Source organism: Blastocystis sp. subtype 4 (assembly GCF_000743755.1).
Source record: "Blastocystis sp. subtype 4 strain WR1 chromosome Unknown seqid_0103, whole genome shotgun sequence".
NCBI lineage: Eukaryota > Bigyra > Opalinata > Blastocystidae > Blastocystis > Blastocystis sp. subtype 4.
This window is the reverse complement of record NW_014569444.1, coordinates 1-12,960: the sequence shown is the minus strand read 5'-3', so window position 1 is coordinate 12,960 and position 12,960 is coordinate 1. Positions and strand designations below refer to the sequence as shown.

The 12,960-nt window shown below is 39.9% G+C and overlaps 5 protein-coding genes across 5 annotated transcripts; 2 read left to right on the top strand and 3 right to left on the bottom strand.

The window, feature by feature from the left end:
• Window positions 1–1,850: 1,850 nt before the first annotated feature.
• On the bottom strand, window positions 1,851–3,972 carry JH06_1973 (zinc C2H2 type family protein; the record flags this gene model as incomplete). The annotated part of the gene is given in 7 exon segments (XM_014672275.1): window positions 1,851–2,361; window positions 2,393–3,195; window positions 3,226–3,495; window positions 3,532–3,684; window positions 3,717–3,821; window positions 3,852–3,920; window positions 3,937–3,972. 7 exon segments carry the CDS (start codon window positions 3,970–3,972, stop codon window positions 1,851–1,853), a joined length of 1,947 nt encoding a protein of 648 aa, XP_014527761.1.
• Window positions 3,973–4,646: 674 nt separating this feature from the next.
• Window positions 4,647–6,406, bottom strand: JH06_1972 (hypothetical protein; the record flags this gene model as incomplete). Its single annotated transcript, XM_014672274.1, has 12 exons — window positions 4,647–5,204; window positions 5,240–5,287; window positions 5,318–5,389; window positions 5,420–5,491; window positions 5,520–5,673; window positions 5,700–5,752; window positions 5,784–5,929; window positions 5,959–6,046; window positions 6,077–6,154; window positions 6,186–6,227; window positions 6,257–6,356; window positions 6,384–6,406. The coding sequence occupies 12 exons, from the start codon at window positions 6,404–6,406 to the stop codon at window positions 4,647–4,649; spliced, it is 1,434 nt and encodes a 477-aa protein (XP_014527760.1).
• A 377-nt stretch (window positions 6,407–6,783) lies between these two features.
• Window positions 6,784–7,946, top strand: JH06_1971 (eukaryotic translation initiation factor 3 subunit I-like protein; the record flags this gene model as incomplete). Its single annotated transcript, XM_014672273.1, has 6 exons — window positions 6,784–6,952; window positions 6,989–7,161; window positions 7,195–7,334; window positions 7,365–7,763; window positions 7,793–7,859; window positions 7,890–7,946. The coding sequence occupies 6 exons, from the start codon at window positions 6,784–6,786 to the stop codon at window positions 7,944–7,946; spliced, it is 1,005 nt and encodes a 334-aa protein (XP_014527759.1).
• Window positions 7,947–8,426: 480 nt separating this feature from the next.
• Window positions 8,427–9,337, bottom strand: JH06_1970 (vacuolar protein sorting-associated protein 26A-like protein; the record flags this gene model as incomplete). The annotated part of the gene is made up of 5 exons (XM_014672272.1): window positions 8,427–8,522; window positions 8,554–9,054; window positions 9,085–9,173; window positions 9,201–9,267; window positions 9,302–9,337. The coding sequence occupies 5 exons, from the start codon at window positions 9,335–9,337 to the stop codon at window positions 8,427–8,429; spliced, it is 789 nt and encodes a 262-aa protein (XP_014527758.1).
• A 1,354-nt stretch (window positions 9,338–10,691) lies between these two features.
• JH06_1969 (P-type ATPase) lies at window positions 10,692–12,960 on the top strand (the record flags this gene model as incomplete). The annotated part of the gene is made up of 5 exons (XM_014672271.1): window positions 10,692–10,754; window positions 10,785–10,949; window positions 10,981–11,907; window positions 11,951–12,575; window positions 12,617–12,960. Coding segments are annotated over 5 exons (2,124 nt in total), but the record flags the coding sequence as incomplete, so codon positions are not given.

Sequence of the window (12,960 nt, the reverse complement as noted above, 5' to 3'; positions counted from 1 at the left end):
CATTATTATTTAGAGTTGGAGCATCCTATCTTAAATCAAAAAGGAAACAGATTTTTGTGTTTATTACATTCCTATCATTGTTTCTAACAATCATTCTCTTCGTAGTGTTCCGAGGAAGTCTCTATGTCGTTTTTGTCGCATTATGTGCCTCTTTTCTATTCGAATTGGTTACATATTGGGTCTTTGGTATGCTTTCCAAAATGGGTATTTTAGTCAAACTAATATCTCTTACAATCCTCATTCTCTCCTCCATTATATTCACTGTTGTCTCAAATAGACACGGATATGTACTGCTATTCCTTTCTTGTTACCTAGGTCTCTTGTAACTCCTCGTTATCCTTCATAAATCATACACATTACTCGGAGTCCTGTTCTGAGTATTCTACATTTGCAATTCTCTCAGATTCACTTCCATCCTTCCTGTATCCTTCCAACTGGAATTGGTTTTCCTCTCATGGTGTATCCAATAGTTTACAAGATACAGCCGTGATTAGAGGAAATCAGTTAATTGAGTATTCGTGTCCAAGTAGGGAAATGGTAAGATAATTTACTATAGATGCATTAAAGCAAGCGAAATTGACATCGGTATTGGAATCTGAAGGTGAGATCCACAAGTGGTTCCAGTCCTTGAATGATGAAGAACGAGCTACAGTAGAACGTGTTTATCAACGCTATCGACGCCGAAGAGTGATGAATACGATGAGTTATCAACCAGTATGAAGTGATTGCAATCATCGATCTGTAGTTAAGTTTGAATATGTCTCTTGTTGCTGATATTTACATCTACGATTGTAAAGGAAGTCAGCAAGTTGTTTATTCCCCTGTTATCCATCCACACAAATCCACTTTTCCATCAATATCACTATTTGTCTTTGACAGAATGTCAAGATCTTCGTTCTTGTTATCATTTCCATTTGTACTAAACCATTAGAAATGGAATGCCATTAACTGTTTCATTCATTCAGCAATTGAAAAGAGAAGGTTATGAGGTCTTTGAGTTTTCAGAGTTGGTTTGGTTTTACAATATGACATAGATTCTATTCTCAACCCACAACTACCATTGTTTCATTGCTTTCAGACTCTCGTTCCCATTTGTTCAACTCACTTCATCAGCATTATGGTGATTATCGATCTATAACAGCTATCAGTAATGCATGTGATGATTGGTTGATTTCAAAACAACCTGGAATCGAAGTGAATGTTGAGAATGATGGTCAGTTGTATTTCTGTCTTCGCCAAGTCAATCAGTTGAAACTATCTTCTTTTTTTATGTTATAGTGAACTCAAAGAAACTGAACTTACACAAGAGACTCTACAATATGTAAAAGAGGTTCAAGAAGTGAATCAGATGAATGCCTCTGGTTTCGTAACAGTTGCCTATCTCCATACTCATCTCCCAATGAAACCGATAGATCAAGATCTCGCAAAGGGACTTCACAGTATGCATTCACAATTCCAGCAGGGTCAACTCTCTCCTATTCTAGGATTTGTTGGTGTAAAGGGGAATAACGGTTATTCAATTGATTTTCCTCCAGTACATGTGTCCTAATAGTAATCATGATTAGACTCTTTCTAAGGAGTGTATGAATCCCGTGTTTGTATTAGTAAGATTATGAAAGGAGATTCATAAGTAGTGTATTCCTTCTCATTTCACCAAACAGCATCCTGAGATCATTCATTTTCTATCTGAGAATCAGAATCATCATGTTGATTCTGAGTTGATTTATCATACTCTTCAGGATCTATTGAACTATCCTGTAAGAATAATCCTTGTGTATCACTTCCTAGTCCATTTACACACCATCTTCTCTACTTCGTCGTCTTTCATTTGTTTTTTTCAAACATATTTACTAAAATACAATGCGAACACCTCGATTCCCTTTTCCTTTCTTCTTCTTTTCACTCTCTTTCAATGCCTTCTCTATTGCCTTCTCCACAGGATCATCTCGAACACCCCAACCTTCAACTACAGTTGACTTAGGTGCTGTTGATAGTGGAGGTGTGTAAAAACGAGATGACAAAGGAGCTTCACTCTTAGGTGAAATCTCTTCAGATCTCGATTCTCGAGGAGATTCAATAATTCTTCCATAATTCAGAGGCTCCAAAGATCCCTGTTTCCGCTTCTTGATCACAACAGGCTTGCCAGCCAACAGTTGTGGCTTCTTCTCAGGAAGTGGAGGGAAAATTGAGTTGATTTGATTGGTTGGCAAAGAGGGAAATGAAACTGTTTCCGAGGGTTTTCCCCAAACAGATTTCTTTTTCGGTTTCAAAGGAAGTGAATACTCTTTCACTGGTTTTTCTGGAATTGCCAAAGGCGCCATTCTTTTTTTCTTTTCTTCTTCAGCATCCTTTGTTACAATTCTATCTAATCACATTTCATTCCTATTCCTACTTCAATCTTCTCACAGACTCATCAATAATACCCGCTAAGGTGACTCGAATCAAATTCAATTCTCCCGCGGGAATATCTTCCAAATCCTTCTTGGCACGATTCACTGCCAATGTACTTGGTATGACAAAAGAAGACCCGTTTTTGAACACGTCATAAAACAGCTCGAATTCTTGAATATGTCGTTCACTTATTCCAAACATTGGCAACCAGTCAACTGAGGGAAGTTGACGTTCAGTCTGTTCATGTATCACCATCACAATATTCTCCAGTTTCTCTGCTTCCACACCTGGCCAAGATTCATGCTTGGCTCGACTGTATAGGACTTCATCTAACACACGAACCATATCAATCATTGCCTCAGCCATGTTTATCAAGAACTCATAACTAACCACTTTACGTTTTTCCACTAACAAGGATCCCAATTCAGATTCGACATCTAATTCCCATTTCCACTCTTTCCACTGATTTTGTAATGATCGACCAATAGGAAGAGAACTTGGATAAGGAATCGATTTCCATGGTTCTGTCTCTGGTTTGGCTGGCTCGGATTTCTCCTTCAGTTGCGTCAAATCACCTGCCGATTGAGCCTTCCGAAGCCCAGAAGAATCATCTGAATCCCGCGGGGATTCAGATGTTGAAGTACACGTATTGGCTCCAATCGATTGAAGAAATTCCCGTGATAACTGTGTTGACTTCCTTCCTTTGGCTTCTCGGAAAAGTGTCTCCAGAACATGTCGCTTCACTGGATCTGATACTAAACTAATCAAATGAGAGAAGACCGTAATATGAGTATGACCAATCAACTATGATGAATGCATTCATGACAAAAGTACATTCAGTGACAAATCATGAAACACAGCACACGAAACCTTACCACGAATAAACTGGCCACATAACTTCTGGTATCGTTCCAACTTTCCCTCATCATGTCCAAACACTTCGTTCAATTCTTCTACTAATTTCTGATTCCGTCTTCGAATCTCCTCTTCTGACCATCCTGAAGGATCCTCAACGAGATACGTTTTTGCCTTCTCAATTTGTTTTTCTGTGATTTCCTCTGTTTTGGGTTGTTGGCTGGCATCAGATGCAAAGAGATCGGCTAACTATGAATGACGGATTTGCAATAAAATCACATTTACTGTTTCACGTTCTCCATGTGCCCGCATCTTATGCTCCATGAGTTCTAACCGAGTGTTAAATACACTGAAAGCCTGACCAGCACAGGAAGGATGATCACAAACAAAATGACATGTTTCGTAATGATGGATAAGAGCCTTTGGACTATTAAAATACTACACAATAAATACAATTCCATAAATATGACAGCATTTGCTTCCGGCGGACAGAAGATGCAGTGCTGATGAGAATGTTCTAAATGTTCAATCAATGATTTCTCATCAAAGAAGCGTTTATGGCAGAATCGACATGACTATTTGTTAATTGCATTTACTGTATCTACGGTGTGGGGATCGACACGGTAATCCAGATTTGGATCGGTGATTCCATGTCGAAGATGCTTCACATATTCCTATGAATGACTTCACAGTTGAGGCCAGTACTTCTCTTGTGAAACATAACATTTCATATGGAAACACTTTCAAATTTGCTAGACACAAATCGCACATTGTTAGTTGATGTTCCAATGTAACATGCTTTATCAACTCCTTTTGGGTCTTAAACAGAGGATTCGACGTTTTCTTCTTGGAAGCATATTCCTGATAACAAATTGGACAACGTAAACCCAAACGAGCATGGTAGACGTCTGCCAGTTCTTGTGACTCGAAATATATATTCAACTTGTTGTCAAACACAGTTTGGGGGTTATTCACCGTGTCTTCGAAAGTAGCTGTTGGATTTGTCGTAATCACAAGGGATGTTAATTCTTCCTGTTTTATTACAAAGCCCAAAAATAGTGTACTTTGAAACTGGGACATTTGGTTTCTTTATACAATAAGACCCAGTGAAGCATACACTTGGCGCAGAAGTCCTTGTGGTTGCAAGGTCCAAATGCGAAATCAGTAATATCGGAACAACACACAGAACAACTCATGAATAAATGGGTAAGTCTTTTGATACTACCGAAGAACCGCGGTTCTCGATCCAATCAAAGCAAGAAATTTTCTAGAAAGTTCTTGTTTCGGAGTGAATGAGGGGATCTATTATTGTTACAGAGAGGATTTGTTGTTGTCTCTGTTACTGTTGCAATTCGTTCGATGAGTGCCTCTCACAACCCATTCAAACAAACATAGAACTATCAAAACAAATCACCTACAACAATTTCACCTTCGTCCTTCTTTTGGGATCCAAACCGAGTCCAATTCATCGTTTCAAAGAACTCCGATATTCCATACGGCAGAATCTGTATGCAGTAGGACGAAATAAAGGGCCACAAAGCCACAACAAACACAACAAGAATCAATAGAACACACACTATAATCTCACCATATCCAAACACCACTGATTGTGCTTCTGCTGCAACGAGAAAGCTTGCTACAGAAGACAGTTCACATTCAATTGGATGAAAAGCAGCAGTTCTGAGTGTACAAACAGTTCCATCACTTCCAATGGTCTGAGTTCCGAACATGGTATATTGAGGTGCCATGATTGATATAACAGAGAGTGTCAGAATTACAGCTGTGGCATTGTTGAATGTGAACTCCAGCATTGTCACAGCTGAAGTATTAAGATACCGAAGATAGGAAGGATTCGATGAAGGATTCAATGAATAGTAAAAGCAAGGATATTGAACCCAAGAACAAACGAACTCCAGCTGAGACTTGCCCTTCCATGAACACAAGCATGAGAAAGATAACTACGTCTCATGAAACCAACTCTCATACCAGTCACAACAAACACAATATAGTCCAAATGATATTCATCTGCCAAGTAAAGGACCTACTATGAATATCTCGTAACAAGGATCACTCTATCGAATAATGTGTCTGCTTGCGTCTCATCCAATACTAATAACCCATAATTCCATTCTCCATACCGAATCTACTCATCATGGAGAAATCTATCTCTCACCCGGCTATATAAGCCAGATAACAAACAAATCAAAAGAAAACACGAATATACCATAATCAACACACCTGTTGTCTGTCATGCTAATGAAGGATTCTTGTACTCCAAATGATTGGATATTTATCTTAGGATGTCCTTCAATCATTCTCGTAACCCAACCCTTGCTAAACTCACTCTTTATCACGATTGTCTGCTCATGAGTCTTTTCAACCACTAAGGATTTCTGTAACGAAGAGAGTGTGACTCCAGAAATACCCCTAATTATTGTTTATGACAGTGAAACGCCCACTCGGTAGATGTGATGTAATCCTCCGGATCGGATGCTTTGTCCTCATTCTACGAGTTACACGCATTGTACACAGTCAACTTCAACATATTGAACAATAGGGCCAGTATTGAACAAATCTGGACCATTCGCATTCTTGTGTGAAAGAAGCATGGAGAGAGGATTTGAAAGCATTCCAATAGATAAGTACATGAGGAATGTTGGAATTCCAATAATAAAGATGAATACTGGAATTGATAGAAACAAGAGGACTTACCGAGGAGATAGAGAACAAATCCGTAATCAGCAACCTCACTTTCAGAAAGAAGTAGATAGACAGGATCGATGGATGAATGGAATTGGTTCTAGAATCATCAATACCGTTGAATTCAAACAGTTGCAAAGATACTGATGACAAATAAAGTAACGAGGAACACAGCAATCACAACGAACAAAGTGTATCGGTTTTTAAACTATAGATCATTCAAATCATTATGTTTATACGCTTGGGAAAATGGATTCACCTTTTCGATCGTAAAGAAGAATCTACAGTACCAGGAGAGAATAACAGATACAGCTAATGCAGGAACAATCAAAAGTGTGTGGAGAATATAAATTACAAGCATAATGGACATAAGATGACGAATGATTCCATGATCCCCTTGGTAGACTAATCTAATAATAAAATCTGGACCCTGGTACTTACGCATAAATGTCGTTAACATAGACTGCTAGAATAGAAAAACATAAAGCAAATGAGATGGTCGCATTGATTAACACAAAGAGGTTTCCTCGACCCTTACGAGTATAATACGAAGAAATCTGATAGGATATGTAAGTAACAATCTGAACATGAGCAGAAATGAGGATCCCTACAATGACAACCACAAATGACAGGACCGTGGTAGTCACAGGTGACAGCATTCCTTTATTGGTTCCTGTATTATCGCAATCATGCAATCGAAGGGATCCCAAGATGCAACGAAGGTGGTTGACTCAAGAACCGCGGGAATCATATTCTCTCAATTCTTGTTTGTCCTAGCCAGTATACAACGATGGTACTAAAGAGGTGGACTGGAATGACTTGTAGAGACCCATTCTTATGCATGGACATGAGAGAGCTATCACCTATCTGAAGTATAGCCCAGATGGTGATGTTTTCTTCAGTGCTGCAAAGGACTCAACTCCAACTATGTGGAGAGCATCAACGGGTGAACGAATTGGTGTTTTCCACGGTCATGATGGAGCTGTTTTCCAGCTTGATACAACGAGTAGGAACTGATTCAAACATGTATGTAATCGTTTAGGTGATACAAAATACCTCATTTCTGCATCTATGGAATCAAAGAGCATTATCTGGGAGGTGAACACTGGAAAGGTGATAAAAACAATTTCTCTCGATAGTCCCATCCGTACCGTAGCTGTGAGTGAAGGTGATAAGTTCCTTTGCTTAGGCACAATGTCCTTTGCTCGAAATGGAGTATGTTGATCTTCTATCTGTTAATAGTACTAGAGCTGTCTGTTTATATATGATCTGTCTGTGGGTATGGAGAATTTAAAGGATCCTCTTATTGTCATTAAAGACGTTTGTCCACTCTCCGTGAACATCGTTTCTGTCATTTGGTCTCCTCTGAACAAGTCACTTATTCTTGGGTAATGTCTCTAGGTTGATCTTATCGTTAGTTGTACGGATGGTCATATTCGGATTGTAGACGCTGAATCAGGCAAATTAAATAAAACGATTGAAGCACATGAAGGAGATATTACATCGTTGATTGCATCCTATGATCGAACGATGTTTGCTACTTCTTCTAAAGATGCATCTGCAAAGATTTATGATATGCTGACGTACGAAGAATTGGCTTGTTATAAAACGGATCGTCCTTTGAATGGTGTTGCGCTATCCCCCATATTTGATCATATGGTGGTGGTAGGAGGAGTGGAAGCTCGTGATGTGACGACTACTCGTACACAGAAAATGGAATCTTTGTTCTTCAACTATGCAGTGAAGGAGGAGATTGGTCGAGTGAAAGGTTCATTCGGAACTATGAACAGTGTCCAGTTTAGTCCTGATGGAAAGAGGTAGGCAAGAAGAGAGAGATGAACGGTAGTTTCATTACTGGAGGAGAAGATGGATATGTGCGTCTATGCTTCTTTGACGACGAGTACTTCAAGAAAGTGGGAGTGAATGAGGGAAGTAATGGCTAGGATGCAAATGAAGAGAAACGTTTGCGTGAGTTGGAAGCTATGGCTACGAAACAGTAAATGTGGTTGTGTTGTTTGTTAAAGGAAATGAGATTGCATGAAAAGGAAGGGTGTGAAAGAAAAAAGTAAACCATGCGAAGTGAACAAAAGTACAAGAAGCATAATAATACCTACCAGGATGATACAGGCGACATCATTGAGATAATTACAATTCTCAGAATCCACATCTGTTGCTACATGGACCGTAGAAGAAGTACGTTGCTTTCTCAAAACAGCAATAATATCTTCTTTGTCATTTGTCGGATCCTTATAAGCTAGCGAAATGTCATTTTCAGAACTTGTAGAATCAAACGAGCTTCCTCTTCGTTTTCTAGGATCTATCAATTGGTTTGAATAATAATAAATACAGGAAGTGGAATTCTGTGTTGGAGAAGAAGACTGAGAGGAATCACCTTCTAGGATTGAATAAGATGTATTTTCACAACGCATATCTCCAATCTCGTTCGTAAGTCCTTCAACTGGACAACAAACAAATAAAAACTATTCCGATTCTTCAGTAGCTCTCCACAAGATGATCTCTTGCTGCTTAAAAAAACGTCTTTCTTCGGAATCTACCAACACAAGATTGATAAAGTACTATTTCTCACAACCACTCCAAAAAATCTACCTTCAAAGAGAACAATCGATCAACACTGCGGAATGAAGGAGTCAAGTCATAAGGTTTCAAATACATGCGCACGGGAATCACCTCATCCTTGACAGGAAGTCCGTCCATAATTTCAAACTTAGTCAGAACTTCACTTTCAATGACTTCACGATCACCGCTGCCAACAATTTCTTTTCGAATGAGTTCAATATCCATATGGAGGATACGAATGCGAGCAAGAATGAAATGTATGTTACCAGTGATCATATCATTTAGATTGTATGTGTCTTTATCGAACTTGAACTCAATCTGTAGGCACTCTTCAACACCCACTTCCATTCGGATGGGATGCATACTTTGGGGCTCTTTTTCCTTTCGAATAATCCAGATCTCCTTTTCTTCAACTAGGTTGGGACGATACGGTCTTGTGGCCACCACACGAAGGCAGTAACGAACACGAACGTTCATACCATAATACGATTCGAACTTTTTGGACACTTTCTTGAACGAGTATTTATAGGACTAACAATGACTCCTTTCCATTTTTCGTACTTTCTTGCCCATAATTACACCAGCTGGTTCAAGAGATCTCTCTTCCTGCAAAAATTCGTGAGTGACTACACCATTCGAGAAGTCGATAACTACACCAATCAGCTGAATCGAAATACCTGTGTGTTCCAAGCGATTTCGGCCAGGAACGTGAATGTTCACAGATCCTTTAATATCTTCCTTTGCCTATGCATCACTGCTTCCAATAAAATAGAAGTACTCCAAAAATAGGGAAAAAGAAGATTTCATTGCTCATGAGCTCTAAACGGTACTTCTGGTGATTATCTTCATTCTTCACGGTGATTTCGAATTCAATCTCCTTCTTTCGTGGAATTAACTTGTTAATGAAATCCTAGACCTCATGATTCTCATTTCAGCCAAACCATGGAAAAACTTCAATCTATTTCTCAGAATGACTTTTTGGAAGACAGTAAACAGATTCGCTGAGGGAACGAACTTAGATACAAGGAGATTAGTCGATAGACACTTATGAACATTTCCACGGTTCTTATTACTTTTCGTGTAGATCGGATGATTGGATAGTGGATTGAAAGAGATAACGATAGGACAACGAATTGGAGTCAATGGTGTTCATGGACATGCTATGTACTGTTCTGTTCCTAGAAACACACAAATATTCGGTACCAGGTAGTCGATCCGTTTCCATAAGTTTCTTCGTCTTGTCAAAGAATGACGTCGAGATGAGAAGTCATTGAAATGAATCGGATTGAGGATTATTACAACTGCGTTCGAAACAGTCGTTTGGAATGGTATTTGTACCGTCCAGAATATCTCCATCTTGTTGCCGTTGTAGAAACAGTAATGATTCTACCCACAAGTTCAACAATAGGCAGCTCTTATCATTTCAGGAATTGGATTGCCTCTCATCCCTCTCTCCATCCTTCCCCTCGCTTGCAATCTCGCAACGAACCCATCAGCACGACGTATCGTAGACTTTTCATATTGAATCAAAAAGTAGTATTCCTATTGGAGGCTGGGATTCGTGATTGCAACAATGGTGTATTTCGGGTACCGGATTTCGTATCTGAATTATGTTACAACTGTCTCTCAATCTGTTCGTGAATCAAATGGAGAGATCCTGACTTTCTTTAGGCCTTTAGCATTGTCCATAAAGGATATTCTGTTTTATGCACTTCTATTATCTTATGGAGTGGGTTCTACGGGACCTAGTTAACAATAGTTATGGATTCTCCTTTTGACAATGATACTTCCACTTCAAGAGAAAACGACTTCCACAGTCTCTGTCGAAGAAAAAGAGCAAGAACAAAAGAATTGACAATGAGTATTATTTGGAAACCTGTTTCTTTTCATGATAGAGGTCTTTAATAATCCATCCGAAGACACTCAGACCTAGCAAACGTACAGGAAAGGAGAACCTGGAATAGCCATCGTCTTATCAAATTTCTACCAATCCCAAACTCATTTATACGAATCACCCCTGAAGTGATACGAAAAGAAGAAGAATGAAGGTCTTAGGCCTCAACTATTCTCAAAATGAAACGCACGCCACAAAGTCCAAAAATGATTGGCTCGTGGAAGATTCATAACTCCCGGAACGGCACTCTTCTCAAAGTCTTCATTTTTTATTTATGGAAAAGAAGGAACAAAATGTCGAACTTACAACTATTAGCATTGTACAGAAGCAACATGACGTGGGCTCTATGGCTTCTTGTTACTTTTAGAATGCAGAAGTCTTTACGTGGTCTGCTGAGGACTTAAGTGCCCCTAGTGCATCAAAGAAGGATAGTCTATTTGACTGGCAGTTTGAAAACGATGGGGCCAAGTCGATTGATCGTTTTGGTGGAATCGACAAGTTGATGACTTCGCTGGGTACTGACCCCCAAAAGGTAAGTGTGATACGGATCTGTAATGTATCAGGGACTCACTTCGGAGCAAGTGAATGACCCTCAACGTCTGGAACGCTACAGTACAAACAAGCGTGAGGCAGTGAAGGGTGTAACGTACTGGGAGTTGATTTGGATTGGCATGCATGATCTCACGATCATTCTGCTAACCATTTCCTCTATCATCTCTATTATTTTGGGTATATATACACATGGTATACAGACAGGATGGTTCGATGGTTTTGCTATCATCGTTACCATCCTTGTTTGTCTGAATGTTTCTGCCATTAATGATCTTCAGAAAGATAAACAGTTCCGAGCGTTGAATGCTGAGAACAACAAATCAAACATAACCGTGATTCGTGATTCCCGTCAAGTCCAAATTCCTGTGGATGATCTGGTTGTGGGAGATATCGTTCAAGTTACAGCGGGAGACACAGTTCCTGCTGATGGTTATTATCTCTCTGGTAACAATGTGAAAATGGATGAATCGAAACTCACAGGTGAATCAGATCAGGTTGAGAAGGGAGCCAAAAACCCATTCATCGTATCCTCAACCGAATGTCACGAAGGATCTTTGACGATGGTTGTCGTAGCTGTAGGACCTAATTCTGTATTTGGTCATATGAGATCAATGATTGAATCAGGCGGTCATGAGTTCACACCTCTTCAGATCAAGTTATCTCATCTCACAAAACAACTTTCTGGTGTTGGTGGTTTCATGGCTATTGTGACAGTGGTAATCATTGTCGGAACTCATTTGTATCACTTTTTCAATGGAAACGGTACTGTAGATGAAGCTGGTAATCCTTACTGGGCAAAGGAGAATTGGAATGAAGTGTTGGATGCTTTCACTACTGGTGTTGCTATTCTTGTACTGGCTATTCCTGAGGGTCTGCCTTTGGCCGTTGCAATTGCTTTGGCTTACTCTGTGAAACGAATGATGACTGATAACAACTTGGTACGAGACCATGGGAGGAGCAAACACCATTTGTTCGGATAAGACTGGAACTCTCACACAGAATCAAATGACTGTGGTTCAAGGATGGGTTTATAATCCTGAGAAACAGACCAAATTACTGAGTGAGTTGAAACGAGGTGACCAAGCTGAAGTGGACGCATTTTTGGATTCCTGTCGTCATATCGCTGAACCATTACTCCAACCTCTTACACAGAATGCAATTCTGAATAATGAGGCTTATTTAACAATTGGTAAAGATGGAAAGGAACGAGGTGTTGGATCTGCTTTAGATATTGCCTTCCTACGATGGTGTAGATTGATAGGCATCGAATATACTAAAGTTCGAGAAGAAATGCCTGAAGTGAATGGAGGTGATACTACTGGTATTATCAAACGATTCCCGTTCCACTCGAATCGTAAGAGATCTTCATGTTTGGTGCGTCTCAGTAATGGCAAATATCGTCTGTATGTGAAAGGAGCCCCTGAAATGGTTATTCGTTTGTGTGATGACATGATTCTGCCCGATGGTAGTAAGAAGGAATTGACTGGTACTTTTGAGGAAGACTCTGAGGGAAATCTCTCTGGAAATGGTTCACGTAAGCGTATTGTGGAGCATTGTATCTATCCTATGGCTCGACAGGCTCTTCGTGTGTTGGCATTTGCTTATCGTGATTTCGGGACTGGGATGAGATGGTGACTTATCGAACAGAGGAACAGAAGGGTGTGGGTGATTGTCCTGCTGTGGAGAGTCAGTTGACTCTTGTGGGATTGTTGGGTTGCCAGGATCCTGTACGTCCTGAGGTGCCTGATTCGGTGTTGGACTGTCAGAAGGCTGGTATCTTTGTGCGAATGGTGACAGGAGACAACATGGAGACAGCAAAGGCCATTGCTCGTCAATGTAACATCTATCATAGCAGTGTGTGGAAGGATCCTAATGGAAAGGAATGGCCTGCTGGTCGTGCGATTCTGGGTAGTCAGTTCCGTGAGATTACAGGTGGTCTGGTGTTACCTCCTCATTTCTATCACAAATGTGATTGTAAGGATTGTTCAGCG